Source organism: Centrocercus urophasianus, unplaced genomic scaffold (assembly GCF_019232065.1).
Source record: "Centrocercus urophasianus isolate 14NV4802_14NV808 unplaced genomic scaffold, USGS_Curo_1.0 seq_16, whole genome shotgun sequence".
Classification (NCBI taxonomy): domain Eukaryota; kingdom Metazoa; phylum Chordata; class Aves; order Galliformes; family Phasianidae; genus Centrocercus; species Centrocercus urophasianus.
This window is the reverse complement of record NW_024884711.1, coordinates 27863335-27881139: the sequence shown is the minus strand read 5'-3', so window position 1 is coordinate 27881139 and position 17805 is coordinate 27863335. Positions and strand designations below refer to the sequence as shown.

Here is a 17805-nt window from a genome sequence, read left to right as displayed (position 1 = left end):
CATGTGATACTGTAAAGATTTTCAATCTTGTAGAAAATGCTTCTGAAACAACACATCTTACATAAACATGGGATAAGAAGAAAGGCTTTGTTCTACAGTGGTAATTGATTCAATGATAGAAATATCATTTTTTGTAGAGAGTTGTCATTAGGGGAATCCTGTGAGAATTTCTGCTTAATCTGTAAAGTTTGGTATAGCATAGGTGAGATTTTAAAGGTAAGGATTAGTACGATGGTTTGTTCCTTCAAAGAAGTACAAAAGTTTTCAAGACATTAAAAAAAAATAAGCTAATGTGGAAGGACAACAGCAGTTACTAGAAGATAAGGTGATAGAGGTCTCAAATAGACATTCTGTGAGTTGATGTTACATGGGATAAAACAGTCTTGATCTTTATGTGCACAGTGTTGGACTGCAAATTAAATGCTACCACTCAGGAAGGAGTTCTTAGATTTGAATTGATGCTGAATCACAGATGAAATTTGGAATGAAGTATCTGTGAATTATGCCATTGTATAAATGCGTGACATTCATTCTCTATCAAACCAAGTGTTTACTGTTACTCAAGTACAAAAATAAGGTGTCATCAAATTGGATCACCAGGTGGCAGTTTCAAAACATAGGATGCTTATTCACAGAATCTTATTTAAATTATTTTGTAATATGTGAGTGGAATTGATTAAACGCCACAAGTTCGTGGGTTAAAAGCCAATTAGGTACATACATGGAAAGAGAAAATAGGTATCTCTGTGTTTTAGGTACTGCCTCTCACTGAAGATGTCTTTGAGCAGCAGACTGATGGAAATGGGGAGGGTAAACTAAGGATATCACTGTATGCTTGCCCTGTTTTACTCTATTGTAAGCGTCTTCTGTCCGGTGTCAGAAACAGGATACTGCACAAGGCAGTCAGTTGGTTTTACCCAGTGAGGGCATTCTTATGTATGGAACAATTTGTAGACAGAAGGATAGGATGGTTACAAATAAATGCTTAAACAGTCTGATGTCTGTAGAAATACACTGCTTAAGTAGGAACATGAAAGTATAATTGGCATTTGTTGTAATGTCCTAAAGTCGTACCATATTCATTGAGAAAAGCTTTCAGATTAGTCCAGTGTACTGCTAATCTTATTAATTTTTTTTAACTATTTTTATATGAAGGGCACAATGTAAATATGAAATATATTGGCTAAACTTTTATTTTGGTATACTTAGTAAATCTTGGAGATTATTCAAGTCTCTGTTTAAAAACATTGTTCAGCAGTTACAGGGCTGTTTAAGAGATGACTGTTTTATATATCTAAGCTCAAGAATGCTTACAAGACAGCAAAATGCCTTTTGGGCCATAAACTGTGTTTTAGACTATATGAGTTTCAAATTACTTTACCAAATATGGTGATCCTTCAGAATTATCGCTTGTTCGAATTAAGATAACAGATTACTTTCACTTAAAAATAACTGTTTTGGCAACTTGTGTGTCATTTTGGTGCATTTGTCACTGATGATTAAAAATAGAATACTATTGATATGCTTGGCAGCCAGTACTGTGGTAGCACAGAATAGTTTAGTCATGCAAAAGTAAAAACGTTTTTCTCTTTCTTTTATATCCAATGTTTTTCTCTTAGTGTAAACCTCATGAAGACCAAATTAGACCCAGAAGGGCTGGGCATCATATTACTGGGTCCCTTTCTGCAAGAATTCTTCCCTGAGCAGGTAACTAATATAGTTTTATTGCTAGGGAGTAGTGTCTACTTAACTTGTCTTTGAGAGTCATTAAATCCTCCTACCAGTATCACAGAGAGAGTTTTAAAATGTGTTGTATTTCTTTGGCACATATGACCAGCAAATAACATTATTATCTTTCAAAATGAACTGTAGATTCTGTTCTTGCAAAGTGCCCCTGATTTTATGAGCTTTACATTGGACGGAAGTTCCATTGTAGTGCCAAGTTCAAAAATTAAGCTATGAAAATACATAATTACATTGCACATGAAGTTTAACTACTTCCCTACTCAGAAAAGTGAGTTTATTTTTTTCTCAGAATGCAGTGATCAATTTGGTTTTATCAATATTAAAAACGTCTACTAGAATTGCAAGCAAATAGGTAAAGGTTGCAATATATCTAAAATAATTTGTGTATCTCTAATAATGTAGAAAGTTCAACAAAAATCGTTACAGATTTATGTTTAGCATGAAGCAGATGAAGAGTTCAAAAGTATTTTTCCATGTATTCATTAAGAAATCATCACCTCTGAGAAGTATGTGTTAACCTAGCACTACTATCCTCCCTTTCACCTGGGTCACATTTTCCTGCTCTCATGCTCCTTCCACCAAGAACATCTTTGTGCAGATATATATTAAACCACAACAGGGAACTGATTTTGATGAGAGCAGTCTTAGCAGTTTTGTGGGCGTTTGTTCAAATGCCAGTATTGGCAGAAGATATTGGGTTTCCATAGGGACAGAAAGATAAGCTTTTGGAAGCAAGAGAAAGGCTGAGAGAAGTAATCCTTTGGAGGCTTTTGTGGCTTAGTGTATAATTGAAACTCTGTGGCTTAATTTTTATGGCCAAGAAGATGTGAAACTAGTATTTTTAAAGTAACTTCTGCAAGACCATAGAGTTATGTGGAGTACTACACCCAAACAGTACTGCCCTATGAAACAATCCGGTCATTCAGAAGAATGCTCTGCCAAGGATGGTAGTGAAAGAATACATCATTAAGAGACGACTCAGCATCTGGAGGAAGAAAAAATGAGTGTTCATTTGCTTGGGATCTACAATATTAGGTCCAGAATGTGTAATTGCCAGCTATTTCTTTTTCCTTTTATTTGTACATCAAAAGTAGAAATACCTTTACAATGAATATAACTTGATCTTATTTCTCACAATTATACCACACTTGTAAGTGTGGAAGACTCCGTATGTCTAGAGTGGAGTTTAGAAAGCCAAAGTGCATGTTGAGTACTGCGTTCAAACCTGGGGCCCTCAGCCAGCACAAGAAAGATGCAGAGCTCTTGGAACGGGTCCAGGGCCACTAAGTTGATCAGAGGGCTGGAGTACCTCTCCTGTGAGGAAAGGTTGAGGGAACTGGGCTTGTTTAGATTGGAGAAGGCTCCAGGGAGACCTCGCTGTGGCCTTCCAGTACTTGAAGGGAGCATATAAACAGGAGGGGAACAACTGTTTACATGGGTTGATAGTGGTAGGACAAGGGGGAATGGTTTTAAACTAAGGGAAGATTTAGGTTAGATATTCAGAGGAAGTTTTTCACTGAGAGGGTGGTGATGCACTGGAACAGGTTGCTCAGAGAGGTTGTGGATGCCCCATCCCTGGAGACATTCATGGCCAGGCTGGATGTGGTTCTGGGCAGCCTGGACTGGTGGTTGGCAACCCTGCCCGTGCAGGGGGTCTGAAACTAGATGACTTTTAGATCCTTTTCAACCCAGACTATTTTGTAATTCAATGATCTTCTGTAGCTGACTGTATCTAAACTGTCCAGTACTGTGGGCCATAGTTGGAGGAAAAAAAATCCTTTGTTTGGAGCTGCTGTTTCTGTTTGCTGCTGAATGGCATCACTGAGTGGCCAAGGGGAACTGGAGAAAGAAGCTTAGTGTAGTCTTGGACAGATCTTTCCTCAGTCACTTGAAGACTTGGTGGAGGAACTCTTCACCTGCTCTGAATTTGGAGGCCACAAGTCAGTGATTGTCCATCAAGCACTAATTCTCTGTTGCATATTATTCCCTACCACTCAGTTTCCCCTGGGCTGTTGCTACCTCTAGTGCAAAAGGTGGGAAGTATTACTGTTCAAAGAGTACAGTCTGAACAGTCGATATAATTTGGCTTGGGAACTGCCACTATCTGTTATTATTAGGGCGTGATGAGGGCATGGATGTGGCGTTAAACCTGCCTGGGGCTCTCTGGATCAGGTAGGAAGAATTCTTCCCCTTACTGATACCTAGTTCAGAATTCTTTCCTGTCTTAAAATATTGTGAGGAAATAGCAGATGCCAGTGATGGTTAGAATTGCCGATATTCACCCTTACACAGTATGGGAACAATTACCTAGTGGTCAGGTCGACCAGATTTAATTCCTTTTTGCTGAAAATGTTCAAATTTCCCTCTTTTTCCTAGAAAGTACTTAAATCTGCCTTGAGCCAGAAGGGGTTTCAGCCTTCCTTCTCAAAGCTGTTGACTGAGATGAAAAATTTTCAAAGGTCATTTAGATTGAGAGAGCGAGCATGACTCCTTAGTGCTTAGGTAATGCTTGGAGAGGGGGGAATTCCTAAATTTCTCTGTATGTCCTTTTTTGGGGCATACACAAAATTCTTAACATCTGTGGGACAGGAACTGGAAACCAGCACTTCTGTTCCTTCAAGGTGAGCATATCCTCATGATGGAAAAGAATACATGCCCTCTTTCCTTCACTGCAAAGCCTAGTTTTATACGTGTCTGTGAAGCAAATTCTGTAAGAAGACTTACTGCTTAGCTTTCTCTTCTCCACCTTCCCTCCACTAAGTAGCATAACTTGCTGTGTGAAACCTGTAGCTAGATAAGGTTTTTGAGTCCCTCTAGAGGAGAAAAATGAATAGGGGTATTCTGTTAACTGATGAATGTGCTGTAACCAGAGCAGCTGTCTCCTCATTCCAGCATTTACTGCTGTGTACTTGAAAGAGGGATAAGCTTTTATTCAGAGCCTGAACCAGTAGGTATGAAAGAGATGATATTACACCTAATTTGTTTTTCTGAATTCAGTTCATTGTGAGGCTTTTTAGTCCTTTTAAGACTGAAGCACATATACACCTGGAGTGGCAAAGGTTGACAACTGCAGTACATCTACTGTTGGCCATTTTCTGAATAGGGTCCTCAGGATTAGTTTACAATTAGGCAGGCATGGGTGTAAATTACTCTTTGGCTTCAAGTGGAGGGTTGGAGACTGGATTTAATCTTCAGTAAATATTTAAGTTAGCAGCATCCAAACAGTCGTAAGTGCATACAACTGAGGATACTACTGAAGGTGTCTAGCTTGAAAAGATAAGACAGTAGTATAACTGAATACTGAAATGATTTAAAGTATCCAGATGAACACAGAAAATCATTACTGGCTCTTGAAAATTGCGGGGGAGTTGTTATCTTTTAATTTACTGACATTTTTGAATTGTTTGTGATGAGAAAGACAAGATGAACAAAATCTTCCGAATGATACATCTGAAAGAAATAGTATTACATATACATTACATGACATTAACAGTTTTCTTTCTGCTAGGACTCTAGGGTTTCGGAGTCATTTACTGTCTACCATTACAATGGACTGAAGCAATCTAACTATAATGAAAAGGTAAGATGTAAAAAATGTAAATCTGGCCTTAATAACAATCAGTCTACAAAACTCACTGTTTGGTATTATAAAACTGAGCATAGTTACAAGTAAAATACTCTTCAGAGTATTTTGTTGCTTTTTTTCTTTGCCTGTTTTTTTGTTTTTTTTTCCTCAAAAGTACTCTGGTTAATTTTATTGCAAAATGATGTATTTGAAATAGGAAACTGCTGTCTGCTTCTGGTAATATTTTAGATATTATACTGGATCACTTAGCTTAACAACACCTCTTCAGCTATGCATTTTGAATAGACGAGCTTGCTCATCTTGACAAGTAGGATCTGAACTGAAAGGACAGTGGAAGTGGAACTCAGACAAACTTCAATTTCATCCAGTCCAACTGTCCACTTGTCACCAATATTTCCCACTGAACCTCGATACAATATCTAAATTCCCTTGATACAATATCTAAACATTTCTTGAATACTTCCAGGGTTGGTGACACCACCTCCTCCCTGGGCAGCCCGTTCCAGTGACTCACCTGTGACTCACAGACTCACACTGTCTCAGAGTAAAAGTACTTCCTAACGTCCAACCTGAATCTCCCCTGGCACGACTTGAGGCCATTCCCTCTAGTCCTATCACTAGTTACATGAGAGAAGAGGCCAACACTCACCTCACCACAGCCTCTCTTCAGGTAGTTTAGAGAGTGATAAGGCACCACTGAGCCTCCTCTTCTCCAGCCTGAACAACCCCCAGCTCCCTCAGCTGCTCCTCATGAGACTTGTGCTCCATATGTGTCACTAGCTGTGTTGCCCTTCTCTGAATACACTGGAGGGTCTCAATATATTTCTTGTAGTGAGGTGCCCAAAACTGCGCACAGTACCTCAGTGTGTCCTACACCAGTACACACTGGTACAACCTCACCAGTGCTGAGTACAGAGAAACAAACACTTCCCTGCTTCTTCTGGCAACACAATTTCTGATAAAAGCCAGGATGCCATTGGCCTTCTTGGCCACCTGGACACACTACTGGCTCATATTCAGCTGAGCATCAACCAGTATTTCCAGGTCTGTTTCAGTATTCCACACACTTCCAACGGAAGTTAGATTATTTTTTTTTTAGCTGCTTATTTGGGTACAGCAATAACCTGTTTCATTTTCAGCTCTCTCATAAGGAGAAGGCTGTACATAGCATGTTATGCCTGCTTCCAAGTTTGTTCCTGAATGAGTATTTAGGTGAGAAGAGTGTAATAGATATAAGTAACAAAAGGCATTATAGACACAAGTAACAAAGATGACCTCAAGTGAAAAGGCTCTGCCTGAAAATAGATTCACTCAGTCTTCACATTAACTTGGAATTAAATCATTATAACATACTACTGTGAAATCTTCAGCAGTTTCATAATCCAAGTGTCAGTGAAAGCATTAAAAGCATTTATCTTTGCTATTGAACACATCTATATATATAATAGAGAAAATTTACACTAAGTTTTGATTTCTGAAAATTCTGCCTGTACCATTTTAAATATTGTGTGAATGGAACTGTTCAACAGAAATTTCACCTTAAGGAAAAAGTAATTCTGCAAAACTAAGTCTAAGGAACACTGTCTCTTATTAAGATAACAGTATCAAATATTGCAACTGTACCAATAGTAGTCCTTTGTCACTGAATTTTTACATGGCATTTCCTGGGTATTTATTTTACCCCTTTCTTAGCCTTCACTGTTTCTTCAGATAAACCATCAAATAGATATGGCCTTATGTTATAAACAAACCTCAGCTGACATATTTGGATTATCTTGGCAGGTCATGTATGTAGAAGGCACAGCAGTTGTTATGGGCTTTGAAGAGCCAATGCTGCAGACTGATGACACTCCTGTGAAACGCTGCTTGCAAACCAAATGGCCATATATAGAATTACTGTGGACCACAGATCGATCTCCTTCTTTAAACTGATGGATCTCACGTGTGTGACATGCTACTATCGAACGCTTGGAAGGGGATACAGGGATTGGTGTTTGCTTGGAAAGTGGTATACTTTGACTGTGTGAAGTTGTACACTGGTATCATTGAATTGTAAATAATGATTACAAACACTTTTTCAGTGTTAATTGGAATATTTAATTTTTTAATCAGATTGATTTCTATTATAATAGTTTGTCTTTTTTTGGCCACCGTAGTACTGTTAATGTGAGTTATCCTTAAAAAAAAAAAAAAAAGACTACTTATAAAGTCTTAACGTTATTTTGCCATCTCATGAAGACTTGAAAAATGTCTGATATTGCAAAATCTGAATATTAGATGTCAGATCTTTAAAACATATTCAGCTGCTTCTGAATCCATATAGGCATGTTTTATTATTTAAATTGGCTGACATTACAGTACCATGATGTGTGGACTAGACTGGCCTTTGCACTCGTTATGTTTAAATTACTTCAAACTTTCTGCAATATTTCCTAAAATCCAGTTTTAACTGAAGAGCTTGCACAGCGTGACAGGAATATGATACATTTCTAGGACTATTAATAAGTATAATTCATAAATACTCTTTCTTGGCAGTTGTATATTACTGTGGTTTAGTTATCGGGCATGTTAAAACAGAACAAAAAATCTGAGGAAAAATAGATGTATTAATATTTATTTGAATTTGTATAAAAATGTAAAAAAAAAAAAAAAAAAAAAAAAAAAAAATGAAACAGCGGAATTTCTTGTTCTATAATCTCTAAACTATTCAAGCTCATAATATTGCCAAATACCTCTTCTCAATTTGTCCAAACAGCAGTGTAAGCCAGCGTTATTGTATGTGTTAAGTGCATGAGAACATCTGTTACTGCATTATTATATTCCTTTATTTATTATCAACTTGTTAGCCCTGAAATAAATTTTTTTCTTGAATCTTAATGTTCTTATGTTTAAAATTTTTCTGCACCACCTCTCTAAGATGATTAAAAGAGACCTTGGGTTTAGAAATGTCAGATTTTGAGATAACTGGTGGGAAGAGGGTGGGGATAATTGCTTGCATCTTAACTGCAACTTATGGGCCTCCATTATCGCCACTAGGGCTGAAATTCACGTTCAGAATTGTTTCTTCCTGTTTAAAATTTGTCGTGTGAATCCAGAATGATCATCATACAGAAGAACAAGCTGACATGATCAAAAAGAGCGCGTGTAGTTTCAGGAAGAAACCTTTGTTTCTTACAGTTTGCACTGTAAAGTAAATGGTAATGCCAAAAAGAGAATATTTCTTGCATGACATTTGCAGATATGTTCTTTGGAAGACTGTAAAATGTGTCTATTGATTGTACATCTAGAAATAGTTCAAGTAGGACTTACTTAAAAACACAACTCCTGAAATGAACATGACCATTACTGGATGCAGAGCTGACAGCAGTGTATTTCACCTCTGAGATTTATTTCTCTGAAAAGGAGGACTTCTTATCAAGTTGACTTAATGAGTCTAGTCTTGCTTACTCAACTCACTGTGTGTGGACTGGATGCTATGAGACTTGTGCAACAGTAGGATTGCCACTCAAACATATAGAGACTAGAGAAATCTGTTCCTAATATTTAGCTAGACTGCCTGACAACTCTGAAGTTTTAGTTTTCCTAGAAGGCTCATGCTTGATGGGTACTTGCTTCAGCTGATTTTGCTACTTTATGATAAATATCTTCAGACTTTTATTGTGACAGTTCACTTCTCCTGTTCTTTTTCTTAGATTCTGACATTGTCTTGCCTTCTGATAGAGTGTTTCCCAACACAGCTTACACTGAGTCTGTTAGAATGATGAGCAGCCTGTTTCTAGTCCACTGTCAGACACATTGTGTGTTCCATATCAAAGAAAAAAAAATTAGTAGCCCTGCTGATGTGAGATACAAGCATTTAAAACTTAGTACTCTGGAAGAAACTAGCTGATGCATTGTGTGTTAAAGGAACACTTACTCCTTTCTTTTTTCCTTCAGACTTCTTAATTTGAGGCTTGCTAGACTTCAGGTTACACTGTCAACTAGGTTAATCACGTGAAATCATTTGTAAATCAAGAAAAAATTTATTTCCATGAGACCTCTAGAGAAGAAATCTCCTTCTGCTTAGATTGCTAGAAGACTTTGTCTGCTCATACTCGAAATAGCCTTCATGCTTTTCATATATGAATCACTTTTGCTGAGATTTCTAACTTGGACAGTGTTTGCAGGGCTGAAGTTCAAAACCTAATGCAGAAAATCGTTTGTTGGCATATCGTCCTGAACTCACATCCCAGCAACTAGCACACAGGGGGAAGAGAAAGGGTCTTGTATTAATAAAATTATTAATCTAAGGGAATCTAGCAAACCTTAAAGTAAAGCTTAATGAGTTTGCTATTTATTAATTTAATTGGCTACCAGCAGTTGTGTGTTGAGCTTTTTGCTCACAAATGTGTTTCTTCACTGAATTGTACTCACATACTGGCTAAAATTCATCGTTTTTGGTTAGGAGAGACAAGCAGGTGTTCCGATTCAGCAGCTGATAAGAACATGGCTGTTAAGTCATGCGTTTTGTAGGACATGGTTTTCTCATTTTATCCTCTTGCTTTGTGACACCATAATCAGTACTCTCTGGGTAACGGCTTTAATTGTAGTTTAGTAGGTTTCCTGCCTACAGAAAGAGTTACTAGGAAATATCTCAGAGGATAGATAAGCTTTTCTGTGGGAACTGGACGCTGAGGATTCTGTCATGGCATGTTTTAGGAAAATCTAGCAGCAAAATTGGCATCAGTTTTGACAGTATTTACGTTAAAATCCCATACAATTCTTTGAAACGCTTCTGCTAGCAGATAGATTACTAAGTAGTAGCACAACATAGGATTAAAGCTTTCATAATATAGGCTCGTATGAAATGTTAAGAGGTTTACTAAGGCAAAACTTTCTGTAGAGGCTTTCACTGACTTATTTTTAAGACCGTAATGATATGTTAACTTCACCAACTGCATATAATGCAAGCTGTAGAAATTCACACCAGGAAACTCATATAGTCTGTGCAAATCATTTGTTTCTATGTCTGACCTTCCTATATAGTAAATAGGTTTATAATGACCTTAAGAGCATTTAGCCAAAGAGGCCAATAAAGGCTTGCTCTCTTGGCTCCTGATCAGAGCCCATTAAGACTTTTTAGTGCAGTAGGCAAAGCAGTCAGTGTATCGAGCAACCAAACTTCAGTCCAACGACATCTGAGGCAGCTGCCTGAACTATGCAGATCACAAATTCCAGTGCAGGCAGTTTTAAAATCTGGGGAACCCAAGTCTGGAATAAGTTTCCAATGGTTGGAACAAATCTAGGTTATTAAGGGTAATGTGCCAGTTATCCAAATGTAAAGATCTTAGGGCTGATGTCACTGGAGAAATGACTCCTTTCTGGCAACAGTTAAGAATATGTGCATTTGGTGGTTTGTCTGCTTTAGAGATGCAATGAGTAGATCTGTCATTCATCTGTTTGAATCGAGTTGGCTTGTTCTACACTCATATCTATATTTGAGATTAAAAAAGAAAAAAAGAGAGCAATGTTTGCACTAACTAGCTCCAGTGGTATGTACTTTGCAAGCAGGACAAGAGGAGCACGTGAGAACTGCAAGGCATTATTATGTAGTGAATGCAACATTTACAGTGGCTGAATTTCTCTTCACACAGATCATGATACACAACTTTCAGTTGCCTTCAGGTGCTTTGGAAATGTGTGACTTGTAAGGGCAGGTGTTACCCCCACAAGTCATTGAGGTACTTCTATGTTTATTGGTGGTGCTCAGGTCTCTGAGTGACCCTTGTCCAATGTAAAATAGCCGAATAATGTCATCTTTTGCTCTAATAGGAGTAAAGTCAGTAAAAGAATGAAGGAGTTACAGGCATGTGGTCCAGCTGCGGGTCACGTGGCTAATAGTGGGAATAAACACTGCTCTGTTTTCGTGAGCAGGAATGTCCATCTTATCAGAATGATCTTGCCATAAAGCACTTAGAATAAAATAAACACAAAAGTAAAGAAACCAGAGCCTCAGAACAAAACAAACAACTCTGCTTTCATAGGTATGCTCTGCTAGTATATGTTTATAAATGGGTTTCACTCTGAATGTTCTCAATTTTGCTGAACTTTCTCTGATATTTTTGGACACATCTGTATTATAAATGCTGCAAAACAAACCTTTTAGTTCAAATAGAGTGGATTAAGCAGAAATTACAATGTTGGCTTTTTTTTTTTTTCTTCATTTTCTTCCTATCTTTGAATAGATCAGAAGAAAAAAAAAAAAAAGAATTGCATCCCTTCAAGATGCAGTGCCTTGTCTCATTTAGTCTTGCTGGGAAAGGGAGTGTTATCAGGCAGACGTGCTTTTACACAGAGTCAAAGCATATCCTGTATTGGAAGGGACCCATAAGGATCATCATCTCCAACTCCTGGCTCCACATAGAAGCACCCAAAAATCAGACCATATGTCCTTAATAAAACAGCTACAATACTGCTGTGAGGCTCGCTGGGGCAAAACGATTCAAAATGGGCACTACAGCCTCATTGTTTTTAGTTACTTTCATGAATAAATTGCTAGAGAAGCTTTCTAAAAGCTTAATTTAGTGCAACTTTCAGCAATGTAGCGTTGACTGTTTCTATGAGAATAGAGGCATGATGCCTGCTCTTGCACAGAGCTTTGGTGTGGGCCCCCAGCAGCACAGCCCTCTGTGCCGGTACAAGGTCCTCCCTTCAGCTGAGCGAGGTTTTCATGGCAAAACCAGGCAAGCACCAACAGAGACACTTAGAGAGGAAATTCCTAGCGGCTAGTGATGACCACATCCAGAAAGATGAGCTGAACAGCTCAGAGTCAGCAGACCAGTGGTATGCCTCAGGGGTCTGGGTTGGGACCGATGCAGTTTGACATCTTTTTTAATGACATGGACAGTGGGATCAAAGGCACCATCAGGAATTTTGCGGATGCCACCACACTGCAGTGCGGTCATGAGAGAAGAAAGGAACACCATCCAGAGGAACCTGAACAGACGAGAGGTAGGCCCCTCCAGCCTCATGAAGCTCAACAAGTCCACCCACAGGTTGCTGCATCTGAGCTGGGGTAATCCCAGGGATTTGGGATTTCTGGTGGATGAGAAATTGGACATGAGTCAGCAGTACACACTTGCATCCCAGAAAGTCAACTATGTCCTGGGTTTCTTCAAAAGAAGTGTGGCCAGTCATGAGAGGGAGGTGCTTCTCACTGTCCTGCTCCACCTCTGCATACACCATCTGGAGCACTGCAGGCAGCTCTGGGACCCCCAGAACAAGAAAGATGTGGAAATGTTGGAGTGAGTCCAGAGGAAGCCATGAGGATGCTCAGAGGGCTGGATCACTCTCCTTTTAAGAAAGGCTAATGGAACTGGAGTATTCAGCCTCTAGAAGAGAAGGCTCTGGGGAGATCCCTCTGCAGCCTTTCAATATTTAAAAGGAGCCTATAAGAAAGATGGACTTTCAACTATTGATGGCTGAAGGGATAATGGTTTAAAAGAGGGAAGATTTAGGTTAGATGTTAGGTGAAAATTCTTTACCCAAGGTGGTGAGGCACTGGCACTGCAGTCCCAAGAATCTCTGGGTGCCCCATCCCTGGAGGTGCTCAACGATGTGGCCCTGGGCAGCCTGATCTAGTGGGGAGAAGGCCTGCCCATGGCACAGGGGTGGGACTGGTGATGTTTCACACCCCTTCCAAACCAAATTGTTCTATGATTCTATTATTCTATGGTAAAATGAGCCATTTGGGTATACTGATGTGTTCTGAAGGGTGGGATTGTGTTTACATCTGCCATGTGGTAAGAGATCTTGGGTTTCTTGCACATTTTTTTTTATTTTTTTTTTAATATGAATGCCCACATTGGCAGTTGCGTAATAGTCTGATGAAGGTCTATTTTTTTTTTCCATGTATTCCAGCTGCCTAAAGGGCACCGTTCAATTATCGGACCCTTCAGTTCAAACTCCTGACCATACTGGAAGAGGAGGGACGTTCATGTGGAAACCATCAGCCTTAGCTCCGCCACGGAGTGGCTGCGCACGCAGGGTGACGGCTGGGCAGAGCTAAGGGGGAAAGTTACGAGAGCACCGCGGGCCGCAACGTAGCCGTGCAGACGCCGGACTGCTCCGACGAGGCACCGAGGCGCTGCCTCACCTCCAGCTCTCCTTCCCTTGCTTTCTGAGGACCGCCAGGGGGCGCCGGAGCGCGGCTCTCCGCGGGGTGAGCGGGGCCGAACCGCCCTCCAGCCGCCCGCCCCGCCGCAGGCAGCTCAGCGCTGCACCGCTCCGATCCGGCGTTGCTCCCGGCCGAGGCGAGCCGCACAGGGGATGAGGATGCCGCGCCGGCAGCCGCCGCGCCCGCTGCTCCTCCTGTCAGCCCTGCTCTGCGCTCCGGCGTCTGCCTTCAACCTGGACGAGGAGAAGCTGACGGTGTACAGCGGGCCGCCCGGCAGCTACTTCGGGTACTCGGTGGACTTCTACATCCCCGACCCCAGCACGTGAGTGCCGGTGCTGGCGGCGGGCGGGCTGCGGGGGCGAGTCACGGGGCGGGGGCGGCGGGGTGACAGCCCCCGGCCCCGCGTCGGCGCCGAGCCCCCCGCTCCGCCGGTGACTCGCGAGCGTGCTCCGCAGGGTCAGCGTCCTGGTGGGAGCTCCGCGAGCCAACACCACGCAGCCGGACATCGTGGAAGGAGGAGCGGTGTACCACTGCGGCTGGCCGGCCGCGCGATGCAGGCAGATCCCCTTCGATAACACCAGTAAGTGCTCTGCGGGGCTGGGGGCGGGCATCGCGCGGCCGCTCGGACCGCTGCTCGCGTAGGCAGCGCGTGGCTGGGACGGATGGAGCGATCCGGGAGCCGCTGCTTGCTCAGCTCCTCGCGGACAACGAGGGTTCTCCTCTAGAGCAGCTCGGGTTGGATGCAGGCTCGGTGTGGGTAGATCGTAGCCACTTCCAGAATCCCAAGACAGATGTTTCCTATTTAATTAGGGAGAACACACGTTTTAAGCAAGTCAGGCTGTTTATGTTTTCTGTTGTCTCTTTATAGGTCTTGAAAGTAATTTAAGCTGAGTGTTCCCAGGGACGTAAAAATGGGTTGGTTTCATTTAGGCAAAGTTTGACAGTTTAGCTGTTAAACAAAAGTTATGATTCTTTAGGTTATATTTAATCTTAGCGTTTATGGTGCACTTAAATGCAAACACAATACACTTCAGCCTTTTTCTAAGAGCACAAATTAAATTAGAAGAGCTTAAGTGCAGCAAGTAAATACTGTCCTTCACCCGTTTCACCCCCAGCCAGCCACACGTCCCAGGGCTGTGTTTGTCACTACAACCCCCACTCCGGACTCCCCTCACGTCTGGACATTCTTCCAAACACACCCCAGGCTCCTGCTCTGGATGCGGTATTAGATGTGCATGTGGCTACTTGGGTGTGTAATATGATGTAGGTCATAACTCATGAGTAAATGGGAATGTATGGACATAGAATGCCTTCCATATCTTTATTGTAATATTCCATATCTTCATTGTAATAGTAATAAAATTAGTAGAGCAAATATTCCTTTCTTTCCATCTGATGGGTAGATAGTTCATGTACCAGAAGATGAATATGTTATCTACACAAATTACTCATAGATTTGAATAGGAAACTGTCAGAACAAGTGAAAATCCCATTGCTTTTTAAAGGGGAGTTTTGAAAAATGAATGAAAATCTGGTGATGAAAAGCAGAATGACATCTGGCTTTCCTGTGGGAAACTCCAGAAAAGTTCACCGAAGAGGCTTTGGGCAACTCCATGCTCTTATTTGCAGATGTTGTGTTTGAATAGAGACACTAGCAGTTTGAGTTAGCATCTCAGAATCATAGAATGGTTAGAGTAAAGGACCCTCAAAGGTCATCTAGCCCAGCTCCCCAAGAAGAGCCACATGGCTTTGTGCTGTACCACATGATTGTCCAGAGAGGGCAGAGAGCTCAGCATCTCCAAAGCATTGTTTCCTCAGGCTACCTGAGGCATTTTGTATCTCTGGATGGGCACCTGACTTTTTCATCTTCCTCAGTGCCTTAACCAGCAGACAATCCTTTCTGCCAAAGCGACAACTGCAACTAACTGTTAAAAGACTGAGCATTCAGCTCTAGGTCTTTAACTTCACGGATGAGTGCTTCAAGCCTCATAGTCTTGAAAGGGTGTGGTGAAGGTTTCCTGAAACAGGAAATTTGCATAGGACGCTTCAAGGCTGGAAAGTCTCATTCTGATGTATTTTTTTACAAAGTTTCCTTGTTTAAGTACTGTTTTCTTGAATCTAACCAAACAGTGTCAGCTCTTTCAGTTAGATTCACCAGGCATAGCAAAAGAAATAAAACTTCTGAATCACTGACAGCATTTTCAATTAACATCAGAAGTAAAACTTGAGGGGAGCTGGAAAGAAAGGGCAAGTGTAATGTAACACTTAAAAAGCAGCACAAGCTATTAAAAAAAAAAACCACTATTAAATCAGTATTGTTCACCACAAGAGTTCAATAGAGGACTTCTAAGGAATTCGTTAAAGAAAAGTAGGTTTGTGCAATCTATAGCCCGATGTAGATACATGACATTTCTGCAGTCACAGAAACTGTGAAATTTCTACCATAACCAAAAAATTCAAGAGATCAACAAATGTAGATGATTGAAAACCACTAACTTAATATCACAACTCAAACGTGAGCATGAAGGTTTTTGATGTCTTCTATTTCTGAGGGCTGGACACACAAATGTAGGAGAGCTCTGCAAAGTTATGCTCACCCAGTGAGGGAGCATACAATGCGCTTGGGTGTTATTTGGACTTTTTCCTGCCAACAGCAACCATCAGACTTCAGAAACAGGAGTGTTCATTGGATGAATGAGGACACTTCTACCAAAAATGTAATAGTCTTTTTGATTGCATCAGGGCTGGAAATCACAAGCAGAGCATCTCTGCTGCCGACTGCAGGTGCTGGAGTGTGCAGTCATTGCAAGTCATCCTGTGATGTCATAGGGCCAATGTCTGGCTGATGGAAACAGGTCTGTAAGTGGGCACCTAACTAATGAATCTCTTATGTAACTGTACGGATTATTTCACAGTTTCCAGAAGGAAAGTGGACCTAATTTAAAGGTTTCCATCATTTGCAAATGTGTTGATATTGTTTGTCCTAGAGCTATTAATATCCTGTTCCTTCTAAATTTAAGAAGTGATGGCAGTAACTAATTTTCTGCAGTGACTTCAGTTGAGTTTCCAGCCACTTCCTAATATCAAGGCAATACAGGTGTGGGGTTGCTTTGTACTAATTTATATTTTCCCCCTTTTTTTTTTACTGATACCAAGACGTTTATCGAATGAATGTATATATCACTTTAGACAGAGGAAAGGTTTTTTCTTTCAGAGAGTGATTTGAAGGAACTGAGTGCTTAATAGACAGCTTTGTGGAAAACTGAGGCTACCTATGTTAATACTAGGATGGTAAGCACTGAGACAAGATGGGTTCTGTAGTCTGTAATGTTTCAACTTTACTTTCTTCTGAATAATATCTTCCTCTTTTGAAGATAATTACAAGTTTTACTTTAAAGAAAGCTATTTTTTATCTTCTGTACCATGGAGCCCTGAAGGGAGAATAGAGGTGTGAAGCACCACTGGACCTGCCATCCTAACACTGGTGTAAGACAACTTCAGGTTTTCCCCCTGGAGCAGAGATCTGACACTGCAGGAGCTGCACTCAGTCACTGGCAAGGTGCCTCCAGCCTCACTGTCACCACTCTGGAGACTAAACTTTATGTTTTGTCTCCTGTAGACCTTAAACAAGAAGAGACAAATCTCTGTGGCTTGTGAAGTTCTCTCACCCTTTTTATCTCAGAAACTAAGACTGCATGAGGAATTAGGCGTTGTGTTGGATGCTAATGTATACCTAACAGGAACACACAATATTTAGTCAATTACCCATGAAGGGTATGCAAACACTTTTAACACTTTGTCATTACTTCATAGTGCTGTGTTCTAGCAGTCAAACACAAACAAGGTTCCCTACTGCTAGCACTGATACTCAAGACTATTCCTGAAATCATCTCTGTGGCACCATTGGTATGGTGGGATGCATGAGCTGGTCTGAGTGCTAGGAGAAGCTGCTTGTGCTAATATGGATGTGTTTGTGGACTAAACTACTCTGATGAGAAGATGGCAGACTTAGCAGAGGTTCAGGACCATCTGCAGCTCGTGCCTGAACTGATATTGTTCTACTGGGAATTCTCCCAGAATGTCACTAATCTCCTCAGGTCACTGTATTTGTTCTTCAGAGTATTCAGTCCAGACATTTCCAAAGCACTGAGGGTATCTACTTGCAAACTTACGTCAGTAGTTAGTCCTCTTGATGTAATAGATTGTTTCTGCCAGGGGGCAGAGGAAGAAGGAAGATGAAATTTTGACATGCATTGGGAATTGAGTCCGTCCATCCATATGCAAGTCATGTAGCAGGGCATTGCCTATGAGTGGACCA

The 17805-nt window shown here is 40.9% G+C and overlaps 2 protein-coding genes across 7 annotated transcripts in view; both read left to right on the top strand.

The window, feature by feature from the left end:
* The window catches only part of MINDY3 (MINDY lysine 48 deubiquitinase 3), a 48008-nt gene extending 39799 nt beyond the window's left edge, over nt 1–8209 (top strand). For 3 of the 5 annotated variants that reach the window (XM_042816885.1, XM_042816888.1, XM_042816889.1), the window contains 3 exons: nt 1620–1707; nt 5255–5326; nt 7115–8209. In XM_042816885.1, coding sequence (XP_042672819.1) covers nt 1620–1707; nt 5255–5326; nt 7115–7264 — 310 coding nt within the window. In that variant the 3' untranslated portion in view covers nt 7265–8209. The other 2 variants (XM_042816886.1, XM_042816887.1) reach the window with 2 other exon arrangements.
* Nucleotides 8210–13635: 5426 nt separating this feature from the next.
* The window catches only part of ITGA8 (integrin subunit alpha 8), a 99499-nt gene continuing 95329 nt past the window's right edge, over nt 13636–17805 (top strand). For both annotated transcript variants that reach the window (XR_006168568.1, XM_042817386.1), the window contains exons 1-2: nt 13636–13809; nt 13943–14067. Coding sequence is in view for 1 of the 2 variants with exons in the window: in XM_042817386.1 (XP_042673320.1) it covers nt 13640–13809; nt 13943–14067 (295 nt within the window). In the remaining variant the exon portion in view is untranslated. The remainder of the gene's footprint in view (nt 13810–13942; nt 14068–17805) is intronic.